This window comes from Dendrobium catenatum, unplaced genomic scaffold (assembly GCF_001605985.2).
Source record: "Dendrobium catenatum unplaced genomic scaffold, ASM160598v2 fragScaff_scaffold_621, whole genome shotgun sequence".
In the NCBI taxonomy this organism is placed as follows: Eukaryota; Viridiplantae; Streptophyta; class Magnoliopsida; order Asparagales; family Orchidaceae; genus Dendrobium; species Dendrobium catenatum.
In genome coordinates, this window is record NW_021319083.1 from 12,327,436 (window position 1) to 12,353,454 (window position 26,019).

The following is a 26,019-nucleotide window of genomic DNA, read 5'->3' on the forward strand; positions in this document are numbered from 1 at the left end:
GAAAAATTATGTGGCCTTTGTTCAGCTGAAAATTTTCCTATTTATGAAACCATTGCAAAAATTACCCATTTGACCCACCGAGACTTAGGGTGATTGGTGGGCAAGCACGGTTGGGAACCTCCAATCTCAAGTTCGAATCCCCTCCACTACGGCCTTGCCTCTTTAATAGGGCAAAGTAAGTGTGGGCGATGCCGGTGGGTGGCCTCGCTAAGTTTCGTCGACGGATTAGTTACGCCATCAAGCGCTTCCTTTGGAGTGGCAACTAGTAGATGTCCTCATCCAAAAAAAAAACCCATTTGCAAGTACTTGAGGATTTTTTTTTGGGACTTCTGACTGAATTAAATTTAAACTCACAAACCTATTAACATGCAAGCTTTGAATTCAAGATATCTTGGTTGGTAGCTTAAACTCTCAACCAACAGATTAAGGTTGGTTGCATATTACTTGATGAACTTTACTATGGGCAAGTTGCGATGTACACAAGGTGATGCTTGAGGCCACCTAGATTATGTTCTCGCATACTTCTGTTGCAAATATGATAGAAATAAATTGTGATTTAGGTTTCAGTTAAGATAGATTTCTTACTGTTTTCTAAAACAATTTTTTAGTACAAGAAATTTTTGAACTAAAAATTGTGTACTAACAAGCTGCTTTAGAAAACAGTATTAAAGTTGTCTCAAAGGAAAATCTTCAAAGTCATCCAGCCTTCAATGGTAGGCAGTGACAAATGTAGCTTCTCCTGTAGCATCTAAACTTTAACAAATATAGGATCAAATACTATTTTTTGATTGATAGGTCGGATCATTTATTGATGATTTGATAAGTTTGAATAATAGATAATGAATATTACAATAGTGAGACAGAGAGCAATCATTCTTGATAATAGATGGCAAATGTGACAACAGCGAGCTGGTTACCGCGTGGCACTGAGAGGCCCTCCACGCCTTCCCTTTGTAAAAAACATAATCATTTTGTAGCAAATAAGAGGCCATTCCTTTCAAAAGACCATCTTGCTTCCTTCTATGAAAAGAAGAGCCATTCATATTTCATGATGTGATGAAAGCTTTAAAAAAAAAAAAAAATTTATGAGTGTGTTTAGGGTGTCAATATTTGACACGATCCAAAAATTCAATCTGAATCTGATCTGAATATTTCGAGTTCAGGTTCAACAAACCAACATATTTCAAAAATCAGATCAGTTTGACCAAGAAACCCGAAAATAATATGAACTGACCCAAAAAATTCAGTTGTACACCAAATCGGAAATCACGATTCGATTCTTGGCAGCACTCACAACTCGCGAGTCAATACGGCATGAAGGCCTCACCGTCCGCCTCTCCCGTCATCATGTGGCTCCGTCGATCGTTGTCTCGCGGCCCCAAGTCCGGCCAACAACATTCCTTGGCTAAACCCTAGGCCGCTAGCTCCGCACTCAGTAGTCTGCACGTAGACGACACTCCTTCCTCTTCTTCGGGTTCACAATTAGTTTTGCTTCTCTTCTCCGGCTTCGATGAGACAACGACGTTGTTTAATGTCCAGTCCTGCAACTACAACGAGAGTCACGAGATGAGTCACCTTCCTCCCATTCGTATGCTTCTTCGTCCATAGCCCATTTCATGTCTGGTTGGGTCAACTCGGAAACCCGACGGATCAGGTCCAGTTGAATTAGAATGAGCTTGATACTTCAAAGTACTGAGCTCGGTACTATGAAGTACCGAGCTCAGTTTTGCTTGTTACTGTGAAGTACCAAACTCAATACTTCACAGCACTGAGTTCAGTATTATTAGGTACTATGAAATACCGAACGGTAAGCTGTGTCCGGTGTCCGAACCCAATAATCTCTCCTCGTAATGCCTTATTTTAGCTACTTTTAGAGGTTTTTTTCTCTAGCATTGTATTTTGGTTTTTGTTTTTATAGGCCTTCGTTGTAATCTCTTTTATATTGAATGAAATTTGGGCTCGCTCCTATATTTTTTCTAAAAAAAATAGTTTTTTATCTCCTTTTGGTTGATTGGTATACCTTACTTGTATTGTATACGGAAGGTGAGTGCATTATTATAGAGCTTATTTGGTTGTTTAAGGCTGCGTCATAAGAGTACCATTACCACCAAACTACTCCTTTGGATTTCTGCGGGACGCTTATGAATGTCTATTCCACACGTAAGTTAGTTGTAGCAATAGTGTCTCTTTCAAAGATACGGAATGGAAATTACACAAGATTTTTAAGGTTCCATTTGGACGGCTTTATTATTATTATTTTTAATTAATTTTTTATATAAAAATTAAAAATTTACTTTAATAAATAATAATAAAGACGTCCCAAATGAAACTTAAGTCGAAGGGGCTGTTTGATATCGGATTTGGCATAAGATTATAGCAGGATTTAACCTAAATCCAACCAAACGGTTTTCTGCGTGCCTATAAATCCAGTGATGACGTAAATCCTGGATTTACGAATTTATGGCATAAATCCCTGTAAATTCGGGTAAATCCAAATCCCATTCTTCAGTGGATTTGAGGGATTTATGACTCGTGCGGCGTCCTTGTTGTGGAGAAATATGGTTACATTCGCAGTGAGCGATCTCCCGTCGTGTCTTTCGATCCAACGCTGGAGCAGGAGGCGACAAAGCTTCTATAGCAATTCTTTCAACACTATTTCACGCTAAGCAAGCGAGGCCGAAGTAGCAACGAATAACTGGCGATGAGGAAAAGTAACAGCAATGGAGAAATGGAAAAGATTAATAAAGCAAACCCTAGAGATCCTCCATCTAAATTAGTAATTAATCTAATTTAACATAATTATAGTATAATTAGCAAATCCTTAAAGACCTCTACAATATTAATAATTACTACTAATTGGTAGTTTAATTAAGTAATCTAATTAAACTTAAATAAATAATTAGTTGTATAATTTGTCATTAAAATGATTATAATTAGCTTAGGGTTTAGAAATTGAAATAATTAATTATTTAATTAACATTGTAAATAATATTTAAATTATTAGTTCGTTGTAGAATATTTAAGTGATTAATGAATTACTTAAGTACATTGTTTGATAAATAGTATTATAATTAGTATAATTAATTAAATTATTTGATAATCAAACAAGCTTCTAATTATATTATTTATAATTATTACTTATTGAGGGTAATTAAGATTGAAATTAATTAGCAATTTGTATTTAACTCATGAATTAAATTCATATCACATTTAATTTAATTTTTAAATGAACCAATCACCTAAAGTCCTGAATTACATTACTAAATACTAGTAAATAGTTTAAATACATTTTGTAGTAATTTCATGTTTTTTGGATTTCAGATAAGTTGTCGAAGAAATCGATCGTTATGAGAAAGTTACTCTCCAATGCAAGATAAATCAGCTCCTCTATCATGTCGAAGTGTACTATCATGTAATAGCCTATCGATGTCTAAATTTATAACCAACATATTGATGTAATTGAGTATTATTCCTTCATATTTAAATCTCTAACTGTTTAAAATCCCGGAATTTGTTGTCAAACGGATTCTCAAGATTTAATAAGATTTAAAATTTGTCATACCAAACAGTTTTCATAATTTAATAACCTCGGGATTTACTAAAACCAGATTTAATAAATCCCACTAAATTAAATCCAATCCAATACCATGTTGTAATATTTAAATAGAGAGAAATGATGGCTTAATTGAGTCCATTGTAATCCAAAAAATTTCGAAAACTTTGGGTATGGCCATTTATAAGACTTGGATGTGCATAAGTTAAGTAGAGTTAAGACATGACTAACACAAGTTCAACTCGGCAAAATAACGAAAGGCCTGAGCTCACATGTATGTGTGTTGTGATGGGGTACTTATTGACTAGACTAGTAGGGAACTTGTGATGATAGCTTGCTAGAGTAGGCATCAATTGTAACAGTCATATTACAGCGAAATAATTACGTGCGGTCGTCGAATGCTGTCTAGTGGCCAATCAAGATGCTCCACGACACCAATACAATCTGTATCATTAATGTGTACTGCTATGTATCGAATGACGTGGCGCGTCCTGATTGACCTCCGGACCATCTGATGACCGCACGAAATAATTTCTCCACATTAAGAGAGCATTTTGTTAAAAACTCTCTCTCTCTCACTCACACACACATGATAGTTATGTGAGGCTCATATCTTCCTAAGTCAAGAAGCAAATAAAAGTGGGAAGAGTACAACAAAAAAATAACCTAGAAAGAAAGAAACAGAGATGTGAGGTCCCCCATGTAATTACATTGAGTATCAAAAAACAAGACGAGGAATCAAATTAGTATAAGATTTATGAGTTATTTGGCAACAAGTAGGATTTAGCTCAAATAAGATTTAGTAAATCTCTTGTAAATTTTGATTTACTAAATCCTCTATGGGTTAAATCTTGAAACTTGTTTGGCATGATAGATAGTTAAATTAAATTACGTCTTGGTAAACTATTTAGCTACTTGTTTCAAGATTTAAGAATTTATATGATTTTTCGTTGCTTATTTCAGTCTTACTTAGACTAATTTAATAATATTTTTCCTAATTAATTATCTAAATTAATAAAAATTTTTTGATTTATTAAGTTAATTAAATAATAAATTATATTTAGAAAAAATAATTAAAAAATATTATTATCTTAATTACTTAATATTTATTATTAAAATTAAAAAGCAAAAGTAGTTAAGCTGATCTGCAAAAATCTGGGTTAGGGTCAACCAGACACGAAAACGGGTTGGATTCAGGTTCAACAAATCAACCCGTTTTAAAAATCGGGTTGACATAGCAACCCGAAATTGACACGAAAACTTGTATTTGACCCGAGAATGACTTGTTTTTTACCCAAAAATCGAAGATTGACCCTATTCTTGACCCTAAAACTATCAATTTTGGGTCAACCCCAGGTCATTCGTGTCGGGTCGGGTTGACCCGGACCTATAAATAATATTAAATTAAATATAACTTTCTAAATAAATAAAAGTTGTGGGGTTGGTGGCCAAGAGGGCGGCTATGGTGCGGATGGCGGCGGTAGTGATCGGAGGGTGACGACGACAATGGCTGCAGGATGGCGGCGGAGGCGTTGGCTGGGAGGGTGGTGATGGTGGTAAGTCGGCGACGGTGGGTTGTCGTCGGTGGTGAGTGGTCGCCGGCTATGGTGGGTGATTGTCGGCGATTGATGGCCTTCGACTGGGAAGGTGGTGGCAGACGGTAGGTTGCGCCTGCAGTTGATTGTGGCTGAGCTTAAAACAATTCTCACTCAAAACTAATCGCTAATTATTTACCTCAAAAAGGACCAAATTATTTTACATTATATTTACTATACTACACTTTTTTTTCATCCAATTAAATACTAAATATTTCAAAAACCGTTACATTTATTTCAGTTTACACTTATTTTATTTTCAACCAAACAGTCCCTAAATAAAAAAAAATTATTTTGTAAGAAAAAATTTAGACATGAAAACACCTATTTAGAATAATGTGAGCCTCGAAGTAATGATAGACTTGTAAATATGAATAAGTTTGGGCTTTATTTGCTATCTTCACTCTTGAGCATTAAAAGTGATATTTACACTTGTATCCATTAAGGGGTGATCCTTAAAATTTTGGAAAAATTCGCAAGGATTGGCTCATTGGCCCACTTAGCAGATTAAAAATGGACATTTCTGCAAAATAGGAAGTTGATGTGATTGCTGATAAGATGTCAGAATTTATTACAAAGTTATCCTATTCATCTGAATCGGTTGCCCGTAACCTATAGCTGTCTTGGAATTATTATTAGCTAATAAAGGTGGCATTGTTGAACATATTCATGAATCGCTTGTAATGGATTAGAGAAATGACCCATTGGTTGGGTTTGAGTCCATTTTTATTTTATCATTATTTATTAAGCTGACTCATTTAAATAATATTAATAAAAAATATTTTTGACAAGAAATTTTATTTGATCAACAAGAATATTATTGCACTGTTTATTTGTATTAAAACTTTCGGAATTAAATTCATAATCTTTTAACCTCTAATTTTAGTAAACTTATAGGCAAGCTTAGCGCCTGGATAAGACGAATGTAATGACACCAAAGTAATTTGATCATAGTCCAAATTTAGCATGTTTATTTCAAACACTAGAAGTATAATTGGAAATTTTAGGATTTTGATTGCATGATCGATTAATTTCCAAATCTAGCATGTTTATTATTAAATGGAAAAGCTCAACAAGATGAATCCAACGAGCCTGCAATCACTAGTTTTTTAGATTATTAAGACACTTAAAAGCTCAACAAAATGATCTATGATCTAAGATTCAATACGAGTGCTAATGAAATTTTGAACAAATCTATATTAAAATTCCACTCCCAAAATAGAATAAATAGACTTTCATTTTCAGCAAAAAAAGTCTGCACTTGAGCTTTAAGAGAGCTTAATGATATAATGTATTCTAGATCCCTACCTAACGTTTGACACTATCGATCAAGTCGAGTAATTTTGATTGTTTGATTGACGTCATCCGACTGTAATCACACAACTATCATTTTATGACCACCAATGCCTAATTGTCAGAATCCATTCATTATCGTTTGACTGACATTGCCTAATTGTCATCGCTCGATTATTGTCACCTAGCTACCATCATCTGATCGGTGTTTCCCAACTAACATCGTTCAACTGTTGTATCTCTAGTATTATCCCTCACATTCAAAGAAAGACAATTTTATATTACATACTTTGCAATACCATCTTATCAAATTTAGGGAATTAGAAGACTCTTATTATTACGCCACAATATCTAAATTGAAATAATTATATCTTTTTCATTTTCTTAATTTAAACAAGAGCTACTAGTTTCAATTGAAAATAAAATAACTAATAAAAAATTTTATTTATCTCCAAACATTTATATACAATACTGATCAAAATCTAATATACAATAACTAAAAGCTCAACCTAATACAACAATCAATCTATACACTTCTGATTACAAAATAATCACTAAAATTAAAAAAATAAATAGTAACATGATAAATCCTCAAGATGATTAACCTCAGACTCATGAGTTTAAATCTCTTCCTTGATCTGAAATTAATTAATCACATATAATAAGTTTATAAAGTCTAACATATCACTAAAATCTATAACTGAACTCAAAGTACATAAACGAAATAATATATATTTAGTCATCCAATTTATAACAATATTCATTCAAATGATCATAAGTTGGTGTAGAAGCGATAAAATATATGTTGAAAACTGAAAAATCTATTAAACATTTTTTATATAAATAATATGGTACATATACTACATTTATAAAATGTTGGAAATCAAAATCAATCATCCATAAACAAAAGGAAATTTAGTACTAGCCAAATCAATCAGTAAAACCAATACATTTATACAATCACTTTCCAGAATCTAAATTAAAATAATTATTTCATTTATCATTTTAATTATAACCACCATAGTTATTAAGTTTTTTCAATAATGAAATACCAATGAAAGCAACTCTATTGATCAAAATATCAATGTACAGCTGTAATCACTATATATAAATCAGGTATAATGCTCAAGAGTCATACAAAATGCAACAATCCATCTTCCCACTCCTGGGTATAAAAGAATAACTAAAAGACAAATTAAACAAAATGATAATAAAAAATGAGGAATCCTATAATTGACTAGTCTCACACTTACGATATGTTTTCCTGACCCGAAATCATTTAAATCATATATAATAAGTTAAAAGCCTAGCAGTTTCTGGTTGGGGCTTTTCGCCCTAGCTGCCTTTTCGTGCCTTTTCTCTCCGTCTCCGCCGGTGTCTTCATCCCCTGCTATTGTGCTTGTCCATGGCTAACAAAAGGCTTGACCCTGATTTTTTGGAGGGTAAGAACTCGAAATCGTTTAAAGAGGTATTATCTGGCGTCGATTCCTCGAAGGTTTTTCCGGATTGTCGTATCTCTACGATTCGTGGTTTAACTGCTCTTTGGTTTTCGGAAGAGGAATTTCTACATCTTGCTAAACCTTTTGATTTTGCGTTAGTTGGAAAGTTTCCCCTTAAACGACCGGATTTGGATTCAATCCGTAAATTTTTTTTCAATCTTAAGCTATCCGGTGATGTCTCTGTGACTGTTTTGGATCAGTCGAATGTGCTTATCAAACTCTCGAATGATCTTGATTATGGACGAATTTTTGCCCACCGTTCGTATTTTGTGTTTGGCTGTTTTATGAAAGTGATTAAGTGGTCTCCTTTTCTTGATTTATCGGAGGAATCGCCGATCGTCCCTGTGTGGATATCCTTCCCTGGTTTGCGTCCTCATCTTTTCTCCCCTCGTATACTTTTAGGTTTAGGATCTATCTTTGGTCGCCCGATTCAAACCGACAATGCTACTGCGGTTGGTTCTCGCCCCTCTGTAGCTCGTATTCTTGTTGAAATTGACATTTCCAAATCCCACCCTGAGTCCATTTGGTTGGGGCAGGAAAAATTTGGTTACATTCAAAAGGTGATCTTTGAGGGCATGCCAAATTTTTGTTTGCATTGTCTGGCATTTTGGACAATTCTCAAAATTTGGTTAATGTTCCAGTAAGCTTAATGGCATCCCAAAATTTGAAGTATCAGGTGGGTGATGGAGTGGATGTTAGGTCCAATGGTGATTGGTTGGATAATTCGTCTGAATATGAATCTGATTCTGAGTCATATTCAGACCCTGGTAATGAGGTTAAAGTGGTTCGTAATCTTCCTATTAAGTTAGTTTCTCGTGGTAAATTTTGGAATAGAGGAGGGAGAAGAAGATAATTCGATTCCAACTTGGTTTGTCTTTTGCGGTTTTACGGATTGCTCTTTGCTGGGATTGGAGATTGCGGGGCGATGATGTTGCTGGGGCTCGTGTCCTCGTTGGCTACCTTGTGGCAACCGTTGGTGATTCTCACCCTTTTTGGATGGTCCTTGCGCTCTCGAGGATGCTGGGAGTCTCGGCAGTCTACTGAGCCCTCTTGTGGGATTCTATTTTACTGTTTTATTGTGTCTGTATCTTTTTAATGGTGGTCTTTTCTTTCTGCTTTCTTTTCTCCAACTGTTGTATTTTCTTTTCATTAGTTTTTAATATAAGTTCCTTTTTGTTTAAAAAAAAAAGTTAAAAGCCTAGCAGATAACTAAAATCTTATATCTCGACTCAAAGCATGATAAAAAATAGTATACATGTAATCATTCAATTCATATATAATAGTAGCAGTAAATATGATCATGAATTTAAGCAGAAATAATTAAATGTATTATATACGATAAAAATCTATAAACTGGTATACTAATACGATATGGATGCTAATAAAATATTATAATATTGAATTATTAAAATCTACAAATTCATAAACTAAATATGAATGTCATTCATACAACATGGTAGTGTTATCCAACAAACAAAGGAATCATTTAAATCAATAAAATCAAAGTATCTATGAAGACCATCGGATCCATAACAATACAATACTATCAAAATATGAATTATATTCAATCATTTTAAATCAGTATCAAATCAGAATCCTATATCATATGCTTAGTAATAGGAATCATGTGTCACAACTAAAATCTTAACTATCGAGATATTATCCGCTTTAGTCTAAGGGCCTCACAATTTTGCTATGTTGGTGTAACTTGTCAGAAGGTCATCCATTTCAGGATTTTTTCGGGATGAGCACACTTAACTACGGAGTTTCTTAGTGAAATTCTAATTATAATACCGAAGGGCAACTCGATGTTTAAGAGTTTATCTTTTTTTTTAAAAAAAAAATTTTACTTAAGAGATTTCACAATCTCTCTCATTTAAGTAACTAACATCTTCGTAAGCATCTTTATCCAGAATCATCCACCAAATAAATATGATTTTATAGGTGGCCTCTATAAGTTCAAATGATGACTCCTATCACGTAGCACTTTTTCCCATAAAGGGTTCAAGAGGTGGCTCCCCTGAAATGTCACTTTTTCTTGTATGACACTTAGTTCCCATCTTTTGGCCGGTACATTTCTCTGATACCATTTGTAACAGTCAAACTGTTAACTATTAAGAGAATGTTCTCTTTAGCCTAAGGGCCTCATAGTTTTATCCTGTTGGTGTAACTTTCTAATAAGTTAATCATCTCGGGATTTCTTCAAAATAAGCACACTTAACTATGGAGTTTCTTAATGGAATTTTAACTATTACACTAAAAAGCAACTCGATATTTAAGAGTTTATTTTCTTTTTACTTAAGGGGTTTTATATCACATACTCAAAAATAGTAAATAATATATCAATAGAAGTAATATTAATAGTGAATCAGCAGCAATATCAGTAAATATGTTGTAGTAATAGTAAAAGGATTTAGTAATAATAAATCAATATAGTGATAGTGATAGTAAATTAGTATAATGAATGTATCCCAATAATTGCATTAAATAAGTAAATAGTTTTGGCTTATACGTTATTTTTTTTAGTAATAAATAAATCAGTAATCATTGGGTACGTAAAAGAGTAGTCACTTTTTGCCTATTGGTAAAAAAATAATCTCCTTATAACTACTAGTTAATAATCACTTGAATTTGTAGAGAATAACATAAAATCATAGTATTTAAAGGAAAGCTTTTCTATCCATCATCATGTACATATCAGTCAGTGTTTAACCAATATTTATAAATAATTGGTCTTTATTTTCTTCAAAATATTTTATTATCAAAAGTAATATCAGTTAGCTATTAGTAAATTACATGCTCATATTCATTTATAATGCTTGTATTAATAATATGCTTATATAAAAAAAAGTAAAATCACTATCCCATATTGTTGCGTGCTAGAATATACACGGCGGTAGAGCTTGGAAATTTACGCCCTAGCGTTGTATGAGTATTCAGCACACAAGCAGAGAAGTGAACACCAGGGTTTTTACGTGGAAAACCCAAAAGAGGGAAAAACCACGGGGCCTTGCTTAGTTGTAAAGTTTCACTAGAATTTGTTTGAAGTACAAAGGTTGACCCGTCTTACAACTCAAGACGATCAATTTAGTATTAACTTCTCACAAAGTTACAAAGTTCTGCAAATTCCTGGCGTTTCTCGAAAATCCGACAGAGTTCCGGCGTCTTCAGGCGGCAGGAAGAGCTCCGGCGGTGGTCGAGGAGGAGCTTCTTCCTTCTCCTTCTTCTTCTCTTCTTCTTCCCTTCTTCTTCTCTCTCTTCACTTCAGTCCCTTTGGTGTAGAATGAGAGCTCTATTTATAATTTTTCTGGAGTGGCATAGCCCGTAAATAGGCGTGAGATCAAGGGCGAATTGGGAGTGTTTTGAATGGACGGCCGATATCGAATCCTTTGATCATGCACCATTCGTTGGGCATTTGAAGGCCTTAATGATGTCGGAATTCAGTGATCTTGGGCTCGTTAAATTTGCCTCGTCGAGCCGCTTGATTTGAGTATAAGCTCGTTAAAATCGGAGACTGTTTGGTAACTCAAATTGCAGTTTGAACCTTCCAACAGCGCTTCAGATCCTTGATTCGGACCCATTTGGGCTCGGATTGGGTCGAATTTGGTGTCGTTGGGTTTGTATTTCCAAGAGGCTCAGTTTGACTATAAGCTCATTGAAATCGGAGTTCGAATGCTCTTGATTTTAATTTTTGAAGTTTCCAACTAGCTTTTTGCATCGAGATTCGTGCCGGATCAAGATAATTTTGTGATGCCGTATCACATATAATCATAAAAATGTAATAACTACAATTTTATTTAATGAAATTATAAACCTATGTTATGACGAATACGGTTTGTGATTTGGATTTATAATGACTCTTAATAATATTTATTTCTCCAGGTCAAAATATGGTTTATAACACCGTTCCAAATTTATTTTCAAAATTCTAGAGAGCTCAGTGCCGCGGTTACGCTTTCTCGACGCTCCAGTTCAAAATTTTTAGATTTAAAATTAAGTTTTATTTATGACATTTTGGATTTTTACATGGTACATGAATCTTTTTTCTCTATTATACCTTATTAAAAGTCATAATTGTTAGGAAAGTGTTTGTTGACTATCTAATGTAACACTATACTTTTCACATTCAGGATTTAGAATTCAACATAATTCTTAGCAAATCACACAAAATTTATCAGAAATTCGATACATAATAAGATAAATAATATAAATTTAAGTCAAATTGTTCATTGCTCTTTGATTTACACTGCCATGCTTAATCATATATTAATCATGAAGAAAATCCCATGGTTTGCATGGATGAATACCTAAAATGGGGGAAATTATTTGGTCTGGACCCCAGACGTATAGATACATCCAGACATCCACAAAAAAATTGACATGTGGAATGTACACGTGTCCGCGTAATTTTAAGTCAAACGCGTCAAAAGCACAGATAAAGCGCAGTCAAAGCATATTCAAAGTACAGTTAAAGCGTAGTCAAAGCACAGTCAAAGCGCAAAGTCAAAACATAGTCCATGCGACAAATTTTCATTGGATATTAGGACCTATTTCTAAATCCGATGTCCGGACTTAATAATTTTCCCTAAAATGGTAGGATCCGGCAGCCAACCAAATAGCCACTTTAGTGAAAGCACGTAATACAATAGCAGAGATCCATATAGATAGGTATACGGTCCTTTAAGAGTTAACCCATAACACTACTACCGTATTCGGGTCAGTTCGACTCACCCATTAGGACATACGAACAGAACACGGAATCAACCCGATACGGGATCCTATCATCAACTCATCCTGGCCGTCCACTCCCGTATTGGAAATTTCAAGGGGCATCTCAATCAGAACAAAACCAGGAGAAATAAATCCAGATTCCATTCTCCGTTTTCTAGCAAAACCTAATTCAATCCAGTACTGCAAAAAAACCTAGGGTTTCAATCCCGTACTTCATCATCTTCTTCTCCTCCTCGTCTCAGTTCCGCGGCGCATTCTGGTTCCGTAGCCGAAGATTCGCTACTTTCTATCCACCTTGCCGGTTTTGGGAATTTGATTCCTCTTCTCAGGTATTCCTATCTCTCACTCTCTTCCCACTCCATTTCTACTGCTTTTGTCACAGTTTTGGAGATTCCCCCCCTTTTTCTGTTTCTGCTTCGGTTTTGATGATTTTGGTCTTTTCTTGTGGGGGAAAATTCGTTTGAAAAGCTTAGGGTTGAAGACTCGCCGAGCTGACTGCTACATGCTAGTGGCTGGCCGGTGACGTCCATTTGCTTCGCCGTTCCACCGGCGTCGCTTTTCTTTCCGTCACCCGAGTTAACGGTTCCCTTCTTCTTGAATCTCGACGCTTCAAATCTTATCAGTTCTCTGGGATGGGTGCCTGTAACCCGTATGCTTTGCTTTTAAGCGAATCCTGTTTTTTTCTTTAATTTATTTTTGTTTTGAGATTATTCTGTTGGTTTTCAAAATTAAATAGAGATCAATAATGGCAAATCTGCTATCTCAGATCCCCGCCGTGTGCGGGCCGATTAAATAAACGCGGCTTTTAATTCCTTAATTGGTTAGTTTAACACGGTGCAGAATATTTTTTTAATTTATTTGAAGACAATAAGACAAAATATTGTAGCCGGTATGATTTTTTTTTTTAAATTTTCAGACGATATTATAATTTGAATAAATAATTAATTATTTATCTGTATATGAAAATAAATTTAATTTTTTTTTAAAGTAGATCAAACTTCAATCGGACTGTTCTTCTGTAGATTTTTTCAGTTTCAAATTTTCAATTGAGACTTTTGAAGAGGCTCCGAAGTTCCCCTTTATCTTCCTCCGTCATTCATTTGCGGTAATTTATTAATTAAATTAGGTTTAGTATGCATAACTGGTCAAACCTCATGCCAACCAGTGTCCATCCTCCCCGCCTCTGAAGCAAGTCTCAACGCTCGCACCAAACTCGTCCATGGTCGTCGTTGTCAAATAGCATACAGAGAAAGAATCAAAGAGGACAAACCCTAAGAAGACTCATTCCCAAAATTCCATTTTTCTGATTACAAAACAGGAAAAGGGAAGAACTGGTGCCAGATCTGATGCCCGCATGAGCCTCCGGCAGCGCACGACTCGCCCGGCTGGGGCCGGCGGGGCTGGGGGCAGAGGATATGGTGCTAGGGGATACGGCGCAGCGGAGGGGGAGGAAGCCTATAATATAATACCCATCCACAATCTGCTCGCGGAGCATCCAGCGCTTCGGTTCCCTGAGGTGCGTGCCGCCATGGCCGCCCTCCGCACCGTTGGTGACCTTCGCAAGCCACAGTTCATCCGGTGGCAGGAAGGATACGACCTCCTTGACTGGCTTGGCTTCTTTTTCGGTTTCCAGCCCGACAACGTCCGCAACCAGCGCGAGCACCTAGTTCTCCTCCTCGCTAACGCGCAGATGCGCCTCCAGCCGCCACCGGACAACATCGATGCCCTTGAACCCAACGTCGCTCGACGTCTCCGCCGCAAGCTTCTCAAAAACTATACCGCGTGGTGCTCCTACCTTGGTCGGAAACCTAACGTCTGGATCTCAGACAGACGCCGCTCCGCCACAGCTGCTTCCGACTACTCTCGCCGCGACCTCCTCTACACTGCCCTTTACCTCCTCATCTGGGGCGAAGCTGCTAACCTCCGCTTCGTCCCTGAATGCATCTCCTACATCTTCCACCACATGGCCATGGACCTCAACCGCATCCTTGAGGATTACATCGATGAAGCCACTGGTCGCCCCTCCACCCCGAAAATTACCGGTGAGGAGGCCTTCCTCAACCATGTAGTCAAGCCAATCTACGCCACCATTAAAGCCGAGGTTGACTCCAGCCGCAATGGCACCGCACCCCACTCCGCCTGGCGCAACTATGATGACATCAACGAGTACTTCTGGTCTCGCCATTGCTTTGAGCGCCTTAAATGGCCTCTCGAACTCTCCAAGAACTTCTTTGCCATTCCTCCTGATCGCAACCGAGTTCGAAAGACTGGCTTCGTCGAGCAGCGCTCATTCTGGAACCTCTTCCGCAGTTTCGACCGTCTCTGGGTAATGCTAATCCTCTATCTCCAGGCGGCCATCATCGTTGCCTGGGAAGGCAAAACCTATCCTTGGCAAAATCTGCAGAGCCGTGACGTCCAGGTCAGGACTCTAACTATATTTATCACTTGGGCTGTTCTTCGCTTCTTCCAATCCATTTTGGATGCCGGGACGCAATACAGCCTTGTGCGCAGGGAGACTATGTGGCTAGGAGTGAGGATGGTGCTCAAGAGCGTTGTGGCTGCTGCTTGGACTGTGGTGTTTGGCATTCTGTACGCCAGGGCTTGGGACCAGAAAAACAGAGACCGCAGATGGTCTGCGGCAGCCAACCAGAGGCTGGTGAACTACTTGGAGGCCGCCGGAGTGTTTGTGCTGCCGGAGGTGATGGCCCTTCTTCTCTTCATACTGCCCTGGATAAGGAACTTCCTTGAGAAGACAAACTGGAAGATCTTTTATGTGCTTACTTGGTGGTTTCAAAGCCGCACTTTTGTTGGTCGTGGCCTGAGAGAAGGGCTTGTTGACAACGTGAAATACGCCCTGTTTTGGGTTCTTCTTCTAGCCGTGAAGTTCACCTTCAGCTACTTCCTTCAGATCAAGCCAATGGTCTCTCCAAGCAAATCCATTTACAAGCTTCATGTTGTAGACTATCATTGGCATGAGCTCTTTAGTCGGACCAACAGGTTTGCCGTTTTTCTCTTGTGGCTCCCGGTTGTACTGGTATATCTTATGGATATTTCAATCTGGTATTCAATTTTTTCATCCCTTGTTGGAGCTCTGGTGGGGCTGTTCTCACACATTGGCGAAATCCGGAATGTTCAGCAGCTAAGGCTGAGGTTTCAGTTCTTTGCAAGTGCGATGCAGTTCAATCTGATGCCTGAGGAGCAACTCTTTCATGAGAGGGGTACACTAAGGAGCAAGTTCAAAGATGCGGTTTTACGCCTCAAGCTCCGATATGGGTTGGGGAGGCCTTACAAGAAGATTGAATCAAACCAGGTTGAAGCAACCAGGTTTGCGTTAATATGGAATGAGATTATGGCTACGTTCAGGGAGGAGGATATCATCAGTGACAGAGAGTTGGAACTTCTTGAGCTGCCCGCAAATTCTTGGAACATCAGGGTGATTCGGTGGCCTTGCCTGTTACTCTGCAATGAGCTTCTTCTGGCTCTTAACCAGGCGAAGGAACTGGTAGCGTCGGACCGTGGGCATTGGAGAAAGATATGCAAAAATGAGTACCGGCGATGTGCGGTTGTGGAGGCTTATGATAGCGTCAAACACCTGCTGCTTGAGATCATCAAAGAGGAAACTGAGGAGCACAAAATCATTTCACACCTGTTCTTTGGGTTTGATGATGCCATCGGCGTGGAGAAATTGACTGCAGAGTATAAATTGGCAGTGTTGCCAGTTATTCACACCAAGCTGATCACCCTCCTCGATCAACTGCTCAAACCAAATAAGGATCTAAACAAAATAGTAAATACATTACAGACTTTATATGATGTTGCCATCCGTGATTTTCCTACTACTAAGAGGAACATGGAGCAGCTAAAGCAAGCAGGACTGGTGCCCACGAGACCAAATGCATCTGGTCTTCTTTTTGAGAATGCTATTGAATTGCCTGTCGCAGAAGACACAAATTTCTACAGGCAGGTGAGACGGTTGCACACTATTCTTACTTCCAGGGATTCCATGAATGATGTGCCCAAGAACCTAGAGGCTCGGCGCCGAATTTCCTTCTTCAGCAACTCCTTGTTCATGAACATGCCACGGGCTCCCCAAGTAGAGAAAATGTTTGCCTTTAGTGTTCTTACCCCATATTATAATGAGGATGTCTTGTTCAGTAAGGAGCAGCTTCGCACAGAGAATGAAGATGGCATCTCGATCTTATTTTATCTGCAAAAGATTTATGATGATGAATGGGCTAACTTTTTAGAACGAATGAGAGGAGAAGGAATGGTGTATGAGTCTGACATATGGGGTGAGAAGTTGAGGGATCTTCGTCTTTGGGCCTCTAACAGGGGCCAGACTCTCAGTCGCACAGTCAGGGGAATGATGTACTACTACAAGGCTCTCAAGATGCTTACTTTTCTTGATTCTGCTTCTGAGATTGACATTAGGGAAGGATCACGAGAACTTTCTTTACTTGGTTCTTCTCGGGAGACTGTTGCAGATGGATTAGGGGATTCTTTTAGGTCTGTGTCAGCACGGAATCTCAGCAGAGAAAGCAGTGGTGTGAGTCTATTATTCAAAGGCCATGAGTATGGAACAGCCCTCATGAAGTATACTTACGTTGTTGCCTGTCAGATATATGGACAGCAGAAGGCAAAGAAAGACCCTCATGCTGAAGAAATTTTGTATCTTATGAAGAATAATGAAGCACTCAGGGTGGCCTATGTTGATGAAGTTTACACAGGGAGGGAGGAAGTGGAATATTATTCTGTTCTTGTTAAATATGACCAGCAGTTGCAGAAAGAGGTAGAGATCTACCGGGTCAAGTTGCCTGGACCATTGAAGCTTGGTGAGGGCAAGCCAGAGAACCAGAACCATGCCCTCATTTTCACAAGAGGTGATGCAGTGCAGACTATAGATATGAACCAAGACAATTACTTTGAAGAGGCTCTCAAGATGAGAAATTTGTTGGAAGAATACACACATAACTATGGTTCAAGAAAGCCAACCATTTTAGGTGTCCGGGAGCATGTTTTTACTGGTTCTGTCTCTTCACTTGCTTGGTTCATGTCTGCACAGGAAACTAGCTTCGTCACCCTTGGACAGCGGGTCCTAGCAAATCCTCTGAAAGTGAGGATGCACTATGGACACCCAGATGTTTTTGATCGGCTCTGGTTTTTGGGTCGTGGCGGTATTAGCAAGGCTTCCAGAGTCATCAACATCAGTGAGGATATATTTGCAGGCTTTAACTGCACATTGCGAGGTGGTAATGTAACTCATCATGAGTATATCCAGGTTGGCAAGGGACGCGATGTTGGCCTGAATCAGATTTCGATGTTCGAGGCTAAGGTCGCTAGTGGCAATGGAGAGCAGGCTTTAAGCAGGGATGTCTATAGACTTGGCCATAGGTTGGACTTTTTTAGGATGCTTTCCTTTTATTACACGACCGTTGGATTTTACTTCAATACCATGTTGGTCGTCCTAACCGTATATTCTTTTGTATGGGGACGCCTTTACCTGGCTCTTAGTGGGCTTGAGGCTGCCATAAAGAACAGCGCCGACTCGACAAGCAATACTGCACTTGGTACAGTTCTGAATCAGCAGTTCATTATTCAGCTGGGTATTTTCACAGCCTTGCCAATGATTGTAGAAAACTCACTTGAGCATGGATTCCTTGGGGCGGTTTGGGATTTTCTGACCATGCAGATTCAGCTTGCATCTGTTTTTTACACCTTCTCCATGGGAACTAAAACTCATTATTTTGGGCGGACAATCCTTCACGGAGGTGCAAAATATAGAGCAACTGGGCGCGGCTTTGTTGTGCAGCACAAGAGTTTTTGTGAGAACTACAGGCTTTATGCACGGAGCCATTTTATTAAGGCTATAGAGCTTGGTGTTGTGCTAACATTGTATGCATCATATAGTGCCATTGCGAAGAACACTATTGTTTACATTGTGATGACAATCTCTTCATGGTTTCTGGTGGTGTCATGGATAATGGCTCCTTTTGCTTTCAACCCTTCTGGTTTTGACTGGTTGAAGACTGTTGATGACTTCGATGATTTTGTGAATTGGATATGGTACCGTGGTGGGATATTTGCGAAATCGGAGCAAAGTTGGGAAATGTGGTGGGAGGAAGAACAAGATCATTTGCGCACAACTGGACTTTGGGGAAAATTATTGGAGATAGTTCTTGATCTACGGTTCTTTTTTTTCCAGTATGGCATCGTCTTTCAGCTTAATATTGCCAATAATAGCAAAAGCATTATTGTTTACTTTCTCTCATGGATCTATGTGCTAGTTGCTTTTGGAGTTTTCTTGATAATGGGCTATGCTCGAGATAAATATGCAGCAAAGGAGCATGTCTATTATAGGACCGTCCAAGCTTTGATCATCACTCTTGCTATTTTGGTGATTGTTATATTTCTCAAGTTCACCGAGTTTGGTATCGTTGATATTTTTACTAGTCTTTTAGCATTAATTCCAACTGGTTGGGGCATGATTTTGATAGCTCAAGTGATGAAACCGCTCATTAAGACCACTGTGGTCTGGGATACTGTTGTTGCTGTGGCTCGGCTGTATGATATGATGTTTGGAGTCATTGTTATGGCTCCCGTTGCACTATTGTCGTGGTTACCTGGCTTCCAGGCAATGCAGACAAGGATTCTCTTCAATGAAGCATTCAGCAGGGGTCTTCAAATATCTCGCATCATTACCGGAAAGAAATCTAATTTTGATTTGTAAAACATGGTAAGCTTCACCCTTCTTTGGATTTACTTTATAATTATGCTATATTAATTGTTTAGATTGTGCATGTTTTAAAGGATCTTTTTATACAACAACAACATCAAGCCTTTATCCCACTGTGGGGTCGGCTATATGAATCCTTTTTCGTATATTGTTAAGAGTCAAATTTTCATCTAAATCTAATAAAGAAAGGACATTTTTAATATTTTCTAACTAAGTCTTTTAGGTCTACCTCTGTCTTTCTTAACATAAGTCAAATCTAATGCATCTATTTTCCTAATCGGGTCATCGGAAGGCCGCCATTTTATGTGACCAAATCTTCTAAGGTGACTTTCACTAATCTTATGTTCTATTGGTGCTACTCCAACGTTTTCATGTATATGCTCATTTTGCATCATGTCTCTAAGAGTAAAGTCATTCATCCACCTGAGCATCCTCATCTCTGAGACACTCAATTTAATATTGTGCTTATCTTTTAATGGCCAACATTGCTGTACCATAAAGCATTGCAGGTCTCACTACTATCTTATATAATTTTCCCTTGAGTTTGAGAGGGACTTTTCTATCACACAAACCTGGTGCATTCCTCCACTTCAACCATCCAACTTGAATTCTACTAATAATATCCCAATTTATTTCACTATCACTCTGAACAATAGATCCAAGATATCTAAAATGTGTACTCTTATTAATGACTTGATCACCCAAAGTAGGGGTGTCCATATTTGACACGACCCGAAATCCGATTCGGACCCAACCTGAAAAATTCCAGGTTAGGATCAACCCATTTGACATACAGGTTGGGTCAACCCATTTGACATACAGTCGGGTTCGTGTTGACCCAACAACCCAAAATTTACCCAGTTGGCCCATTTAGAAACCCTAGATTTTGACTTTCTGTGGATTGGCCTGTTTGCAAGCCATCCTCCACCATCTGAAGCTTCGGGACTTCAGATTGCTTGCCGCGTCCGTTCTCTGCCACAACTTGTGTGGCCTTCTGGGCCTTCAACTTTTGTTGTCTGTCGGATCGAGGCGGCACTGCGGCAGCTTGTCTGACCTTCAAAGCTCCCCGTTCCGTGGGTTCCAACTTTCCGCCGTCTTTACTCCGCCGTTTTACAGGCTAAGGCGCCAGCTTGTCTGGCCGGTCGTCCTTCCTCCGTCGTCTGCCAGGCCGAGGCACTTGCACACACTAAACTCCGCCTTCAAAGCTCCTCTGACAACCTTAGTTCGTAAGCGTGTCCCCGGGTTCGCGGGTCGGGTCGTGTCAACCCGTAACCTGCGCGTTTCGGGTCCAGGTTGGATTCCTAGCCCATTTGCGAAAATAGGTTGGGTTAGGGTCAACCCGTTTAGACTCAAGTCAATTCGGATTTGACTCGAACTTGACCCGCGGACTCATTTTGATACCCCTAACCCAAAGTCACAATCCCTCAACTAGATCTATTATTATTAAAATTATATTCTATATATTCAATTTTTGATCTACACAAATGAAAGCCTTTAGACTCTAAGGTTGACCTCCATAATTCAAGTTTACCTTCAACACCCTTTTTAGTCTTATTAACAAGGAGAATATCATCAGCAAAAAGCATACATGAGATTATAACCTCTTGCAAATGAGAATATAAAATCCATGACTAATGCAAAATATATGGGCTTAAGGTTGATCCTTGATGTAATCCAACTGAAATAGGAAAATATTTGGTCAAACCACCTTGTGTTTGAACACAAGTAACAACTCATGCATACATATCTCCTTAATGACTTGAATATAAGCATTATTAACCATTTTTTTATGTAGAACTCTTCATAAAATTTATATTGAAACTTTATCATACGCTTTGTCTAAATCAATAAAAATCATACATAGATCATCCTTATTCTATTTATACTTCTCCATCAAACCTCTCAATAGATGTATAGCTTCCATAGTAGACCTAGCTGGCATGAATCTAAATTGATTTTGAGAAATATAAGTGTTATGCCGCAACCTATGCTTCATAATTCTCTCTCATAGTTTTAAAGTATAACACATTAACTTAATTCCTCTATAATTCGCACAATGATGTGCATAATCTTTATTCTTAAAAATAGGAATCAACACACTCATTCTCCACTCATCTGTCATTTTTTGTCATAAAAAAAATATTAAAAAGTTTAGTAAGCCAATAAATTCTGTCATCTCCTAACCATTTTCACAACTCTATTAGAATATCATTAAGTTCAACAGCTTTTTCACACTTCATTTTCTTTAAAATCTCTTTAATTTCGGTTTTACTAATACGCTGATAAAAATAAATTTTATTTTTCATTTAGGGTGCTAAGATCACTAAAGTCATTTTGATAATCTTCATTGAAAAGTTTAGTAAAATATATCTTATACTTTTATTGAATATCCTCTTCTAATAAAATCACTTTTTGATCTTCATCTTTAATACATTTTACTTGAAGTAATATTTATTACTATCTCTTTATTTAGCTAACTATATATATATATATATATATATATATATATATCATCGTCCTTAATATTTAATATATTATAGAAATATTTAAAAGCTAAAATCTTTGCATTGTAAATTGCTTTCTTAGACACCTTACGTGCTTTTTTATGTCTTTTTCAATTATTATATTTTTTGCAGCTAATTCAATTTTTATAATAAATATTCTTATTTTTTTTAATCTTTTCTTGCACATGTTGATTCCGCTAGCAACTTTTTTATTATTATTATGATCTTTTTTTTTTGATACTCTAAGCACATCTTTTGAAACATTTTTAATATCACTAGCTATTTTTTATAACATAACATTAGTTTTCTCATGCATAGACAAAATCTTATGATCTAGAATCTTACTCTTAAAAATATTTTTATTAATATTCTTTAAATGTCCTATCTAATCATAAAACAATGATTTACTTTATTTTTTATTTTCTGCTCTTTATCTTAAAGTCTAAAACTAATCAACAATGTTTGGTACATAAACTTTTACTCATGATAACTTTACAATCTAAACGATCTTTTTTTTTTTAAATAGTTAATTTGAGTTTTACTCTATTCATTTTTTATAAGGGATGAGATGCTTATTTTTTTTCTTAAATATGATATTAGCAATTACAAAATCATAACCTAAAAAAAACTAATATGATCTTATCACCTTCATTAGTTGCTTCAAAGTCATAATCATCATAAATGCTTTTAAAATCATATACCTTTTTGCCAACATGTATATTTAAATCTGCCTCAATAAAAACTCTTTCTTCGAGAGGTATATTTTATATTAATTCTTCTAAATCATTTCAAAATTTTAATGTTAAACACATATCCAAACATACTTAAGGAGCATAAATACTTATATTATTAATAATTTTAGCATCAACAATAATCTTTAAAATTATAATTCTATTAATTTTTATAGCATTATCCTTCAAACTATTATCTATAATTATACCTACATAATTTCTAGTTTGACTCCTACTAGAACATCATAGTTTAAATTCTAAACTATCAATCTGCTTAGTCTTGTCTCCAACCCATTTAATTTTCTGAACCCATTTAATTTTCTGAATTCATAGAATATTTATCTTACTATGGATCATAATATTTATTAATTTCATTAATTTTTCTATAAGGGAACTTATATGTTAAATTCCTATTCTAATTTTAATTTCATGGAGTAACTTCGTTGACTACATTTGTGATAGGACTTGATGATCAAAATAACACATAACAATATAAAAAATAGTAACTTCAAATAGATTAAAAAATAACACAGAGTTGTTTTTATTAATTTTTAAGCAAAACAAGACAAGATACATGTTGATTTATTGTTTGAGAGGTGAATCGTTCGTCCCATAATTCAAAACAGCTACTAAGAACCCAAAACACCTCACAAAAGTTGCTGTAAAAATTCAAAACATAACATAAAAATCCTAATCCTCCATAATCTCTCATCTTAAATAACTCAAATCCCCTAATAAATACTCGTTACATCTTTCCCAAAGAATTTACTCCCTAAGCCTATTTTGCTACAAGTTATGAAAGAGGTCCTGGACCCACTTGTGATAAATGAGGTCCTAGGCCTCACCTGGGTAGTTGGATTGCTGTTGCTAGTTGCATCAAGATTCCCCTACCAAAAAGTCAGTTTATCTTTAAGGTGGAAAAAGGGAAATTGCTTATGAATAGTTTTAGGGCTCCCATATCGCTTTATATTATGGTAAATCCTTCCACTTGATCAGCACCTCCTTGATTCCATTGTCTCCTTGGCGCATCCCTTTCTTCTCCAATGGTTTTATATCACCTCCATATCCTCTAAAAGTGTGGGTGCAGGCGAGGGTGTGTGGTTTTTAATGGCTCATCTCAGTTGCGATACATGAAATACATGATGGATGGCTGAGGTTAGTGGCAATCGTAGGCGATATGCTATTGAGCTAATGCGCTCCACTACCTCGTAGGGCCCAAAGTAGCGGGGGGAGAGCTCATTCCTTCGCCGAGCCAAAGTCCTCTATCTGTAAGTTTGGATCTTCAAATAAATTATGTCCACAACCTTAAATTGCACATCTCTCCTGTGTCCACCCGCCTGCTTCTTCTTGATTTGTTATGCTATATGTAGATGTTCATTCAATTCTGCCAAAATCTGATCTTTTTCTCCCAAGTACTGCTCCATTGATGATATTGGTGTGTTGTCATGCCCATAATATATCAGATGAGGTGGATCCCTCGCATATAGAATTTTAAATGGCATTGTCTGGACTGATGTATGATATGAAGTGTTATACCAATATTCCGCCCAGGTTAAATATTTAGCCCATATCTTTGGTGTATCTTATACAAAGTAATGAAGATAAGTCTCCACATTGTGATTCACCAACTCCGTCTGACCATCCATCTAGGGTGGTAAGCTATACTCGTCTTCAGGATAGTCCTTACATCTTGAATAACTATCTCCAGAAGTGACTCAGAAAGACCTTATTTGGACCAAACATAATGGACCCAGGTATTCCATGCAAACGAACCACCTCTCTAATGAATGTGGCTGCCACCGACATCGCGGTGTAAGGGTGGCATAAGGGAACAAAATGCGCATATTTGCTCAATCTGTCCACAACCACTAGAATCATAGTAAACCTGTTTGATCTAGGTAGTCCCTCAATGAAGTTCATAGTTACATCTTCCCACACCTTCTCGAGTAATGATAAAGGATGTAAAAGATCACTTGGAGCCATAGCTAGGTATTTGTATCTCTGACATACATTACAACTGGCCATCAACTCCTCTAAATCCTTCCGCATGTCCACCTAGTATAGCTCTGCTGTCAGTTTATGATATATATTCTAAACTACTGAATGTCCCCCAATAGCTTGTGTCATGAAACTCATGCAACAAATAAGGGATGTGTGGTGATTTCCTCAAAAGCACAAACCGTACCTAGTATAATAGCTTCTGACCAATCAAAGAATAACCTAGATTGCTATCTTTATCCTGCAGCAAATCTCCTCTGATCTTACTTAGCTCCTCATCCTGCTCACTCTCATGCTTCAAGGCCTCCCAATCCACCACTATGGGAATAGATAGAGCCATAACTTGAGGGTCTTCGCTACGCCTGGAGAGAACATCTGTTGCTTCATTTTCTAGCCTGGGCTTATACTAGATCTCAAAATCATAACCCAACAACTTGGAAAGCCACCACTGATGCTCCTCTCTCACCATCATCTATGCTAACAGGAACTTCAAACTTCTCTGGTCGGTCCTGACTATGAAGTGTCGTCCCAACAAATAAGGTCGCCACTTTTGTATTGTCAACACTATTGCCCCATCTCCCTTTCATATACTGATTTCAGTATGACCTTAACGATCAAAACCTGGCCGAAATAAGCTATGGGTCTCTGACTCTGCATAAGAACCGCTCTTAACCCATAACCTGATGCATTAATCTCAAATACAAATGGCTGGCTGAAATTTGGTAGTGCTAATACAGGGATACTCGTCTCGACTTCAGCTGCTCAAATGCCTGGATGACTAACCCCCCCCTTGACTAGGGTTGCTTGCGAACTCAAGTATTACCTTAGGTTACTTGCGAACTCAAGTATTTCCTATCAAACTCCCTCAACTCCTTTAGTATTTTGGATAAGGGCCACTCCAACATAGCCTCTATCTTGAAAAGATCTACAATTATGCCTGGTTTGGACACAACATGTCCCAAATACTCCACCCTATGTTGTGCAAAGGAACAGTTCTTCAAATTGGCATATAGTTGATGCTCCTTCAATGTCACTAACACCACCCTCAAGTGTTCCACATGCTCTGCCTCAGACCGACAGTACATTAAAATATCATCGAAGAAAACTAATACAAACTTGCATAGGTAGGGCTGAAATACCTTATTCATAAGCGACTGGAAGGTAGCTGGGACATTGGTAAGCCCAAAAGGCATAACTAAGAAACGTAGTGACCTTCATGAATCCTAAAAACATTGGATATCAACCATCGATTAAAAAGGCGTTCGAGGCGGACGCCTCGAGGCGCGCCTCGAATCGAGGCGGAGGTCGGGCGAACTGAGGCTTAAGCCTCGAACGCTCGAGCGAGGCTTACGCCTTTTTCCACGGAGGCGTACGCCTCACCG

General features: G+C 37.6%; 1 protein-coding gene and 1 non-coding gene across 4 annotated transcripts in view; both read left to right on the top strand.

The window, feature by feature from the left end:
• The first annotated feature begins 12,795 nt into the window (after nucleotides 1–12,795).
• The window catches only part of LOC110112460 (callose synthase 12), a 27,398-nt gene continuing 14,174 nt past the window's right edge, over nucleotides 12,796–26,019 (top strand). Inside the window, exons 1-2 of one of the 3 annotated variants that reach the window (XM_020844696.2) lie at nucleotides 12,796–13,000; nucleotides 13,798–19,404. In XM_020844696.2, coding sequence (XP_020700355.1) covers nucleotides 14,026–19,398 — 5,373 coding nt within the window. In that variant the 5' untranslated portion in view covers nucleotides 12,796–13,000; nucleotides 13,798–14,025 and the 3' untranslated portion in view covers nucleotides 19,399–19,404. Of the gene's footprint in view, nucleotides 13,001–13,776; nucleotides 19,405–26,019 lie in introns of those variants that run through there. The other 2 variants (XM_020844693.2, XM_028695156.1) reach the window with 2 other exon arrangements.
• LOC114579751 lies at nucleotides 17,024–17,104 on the top strand. The gene has a single exon (XR_003700918.1). It is a non-coding gene; the product is annotated as a small nucleolar RNA J33 (small nucleolar RNA).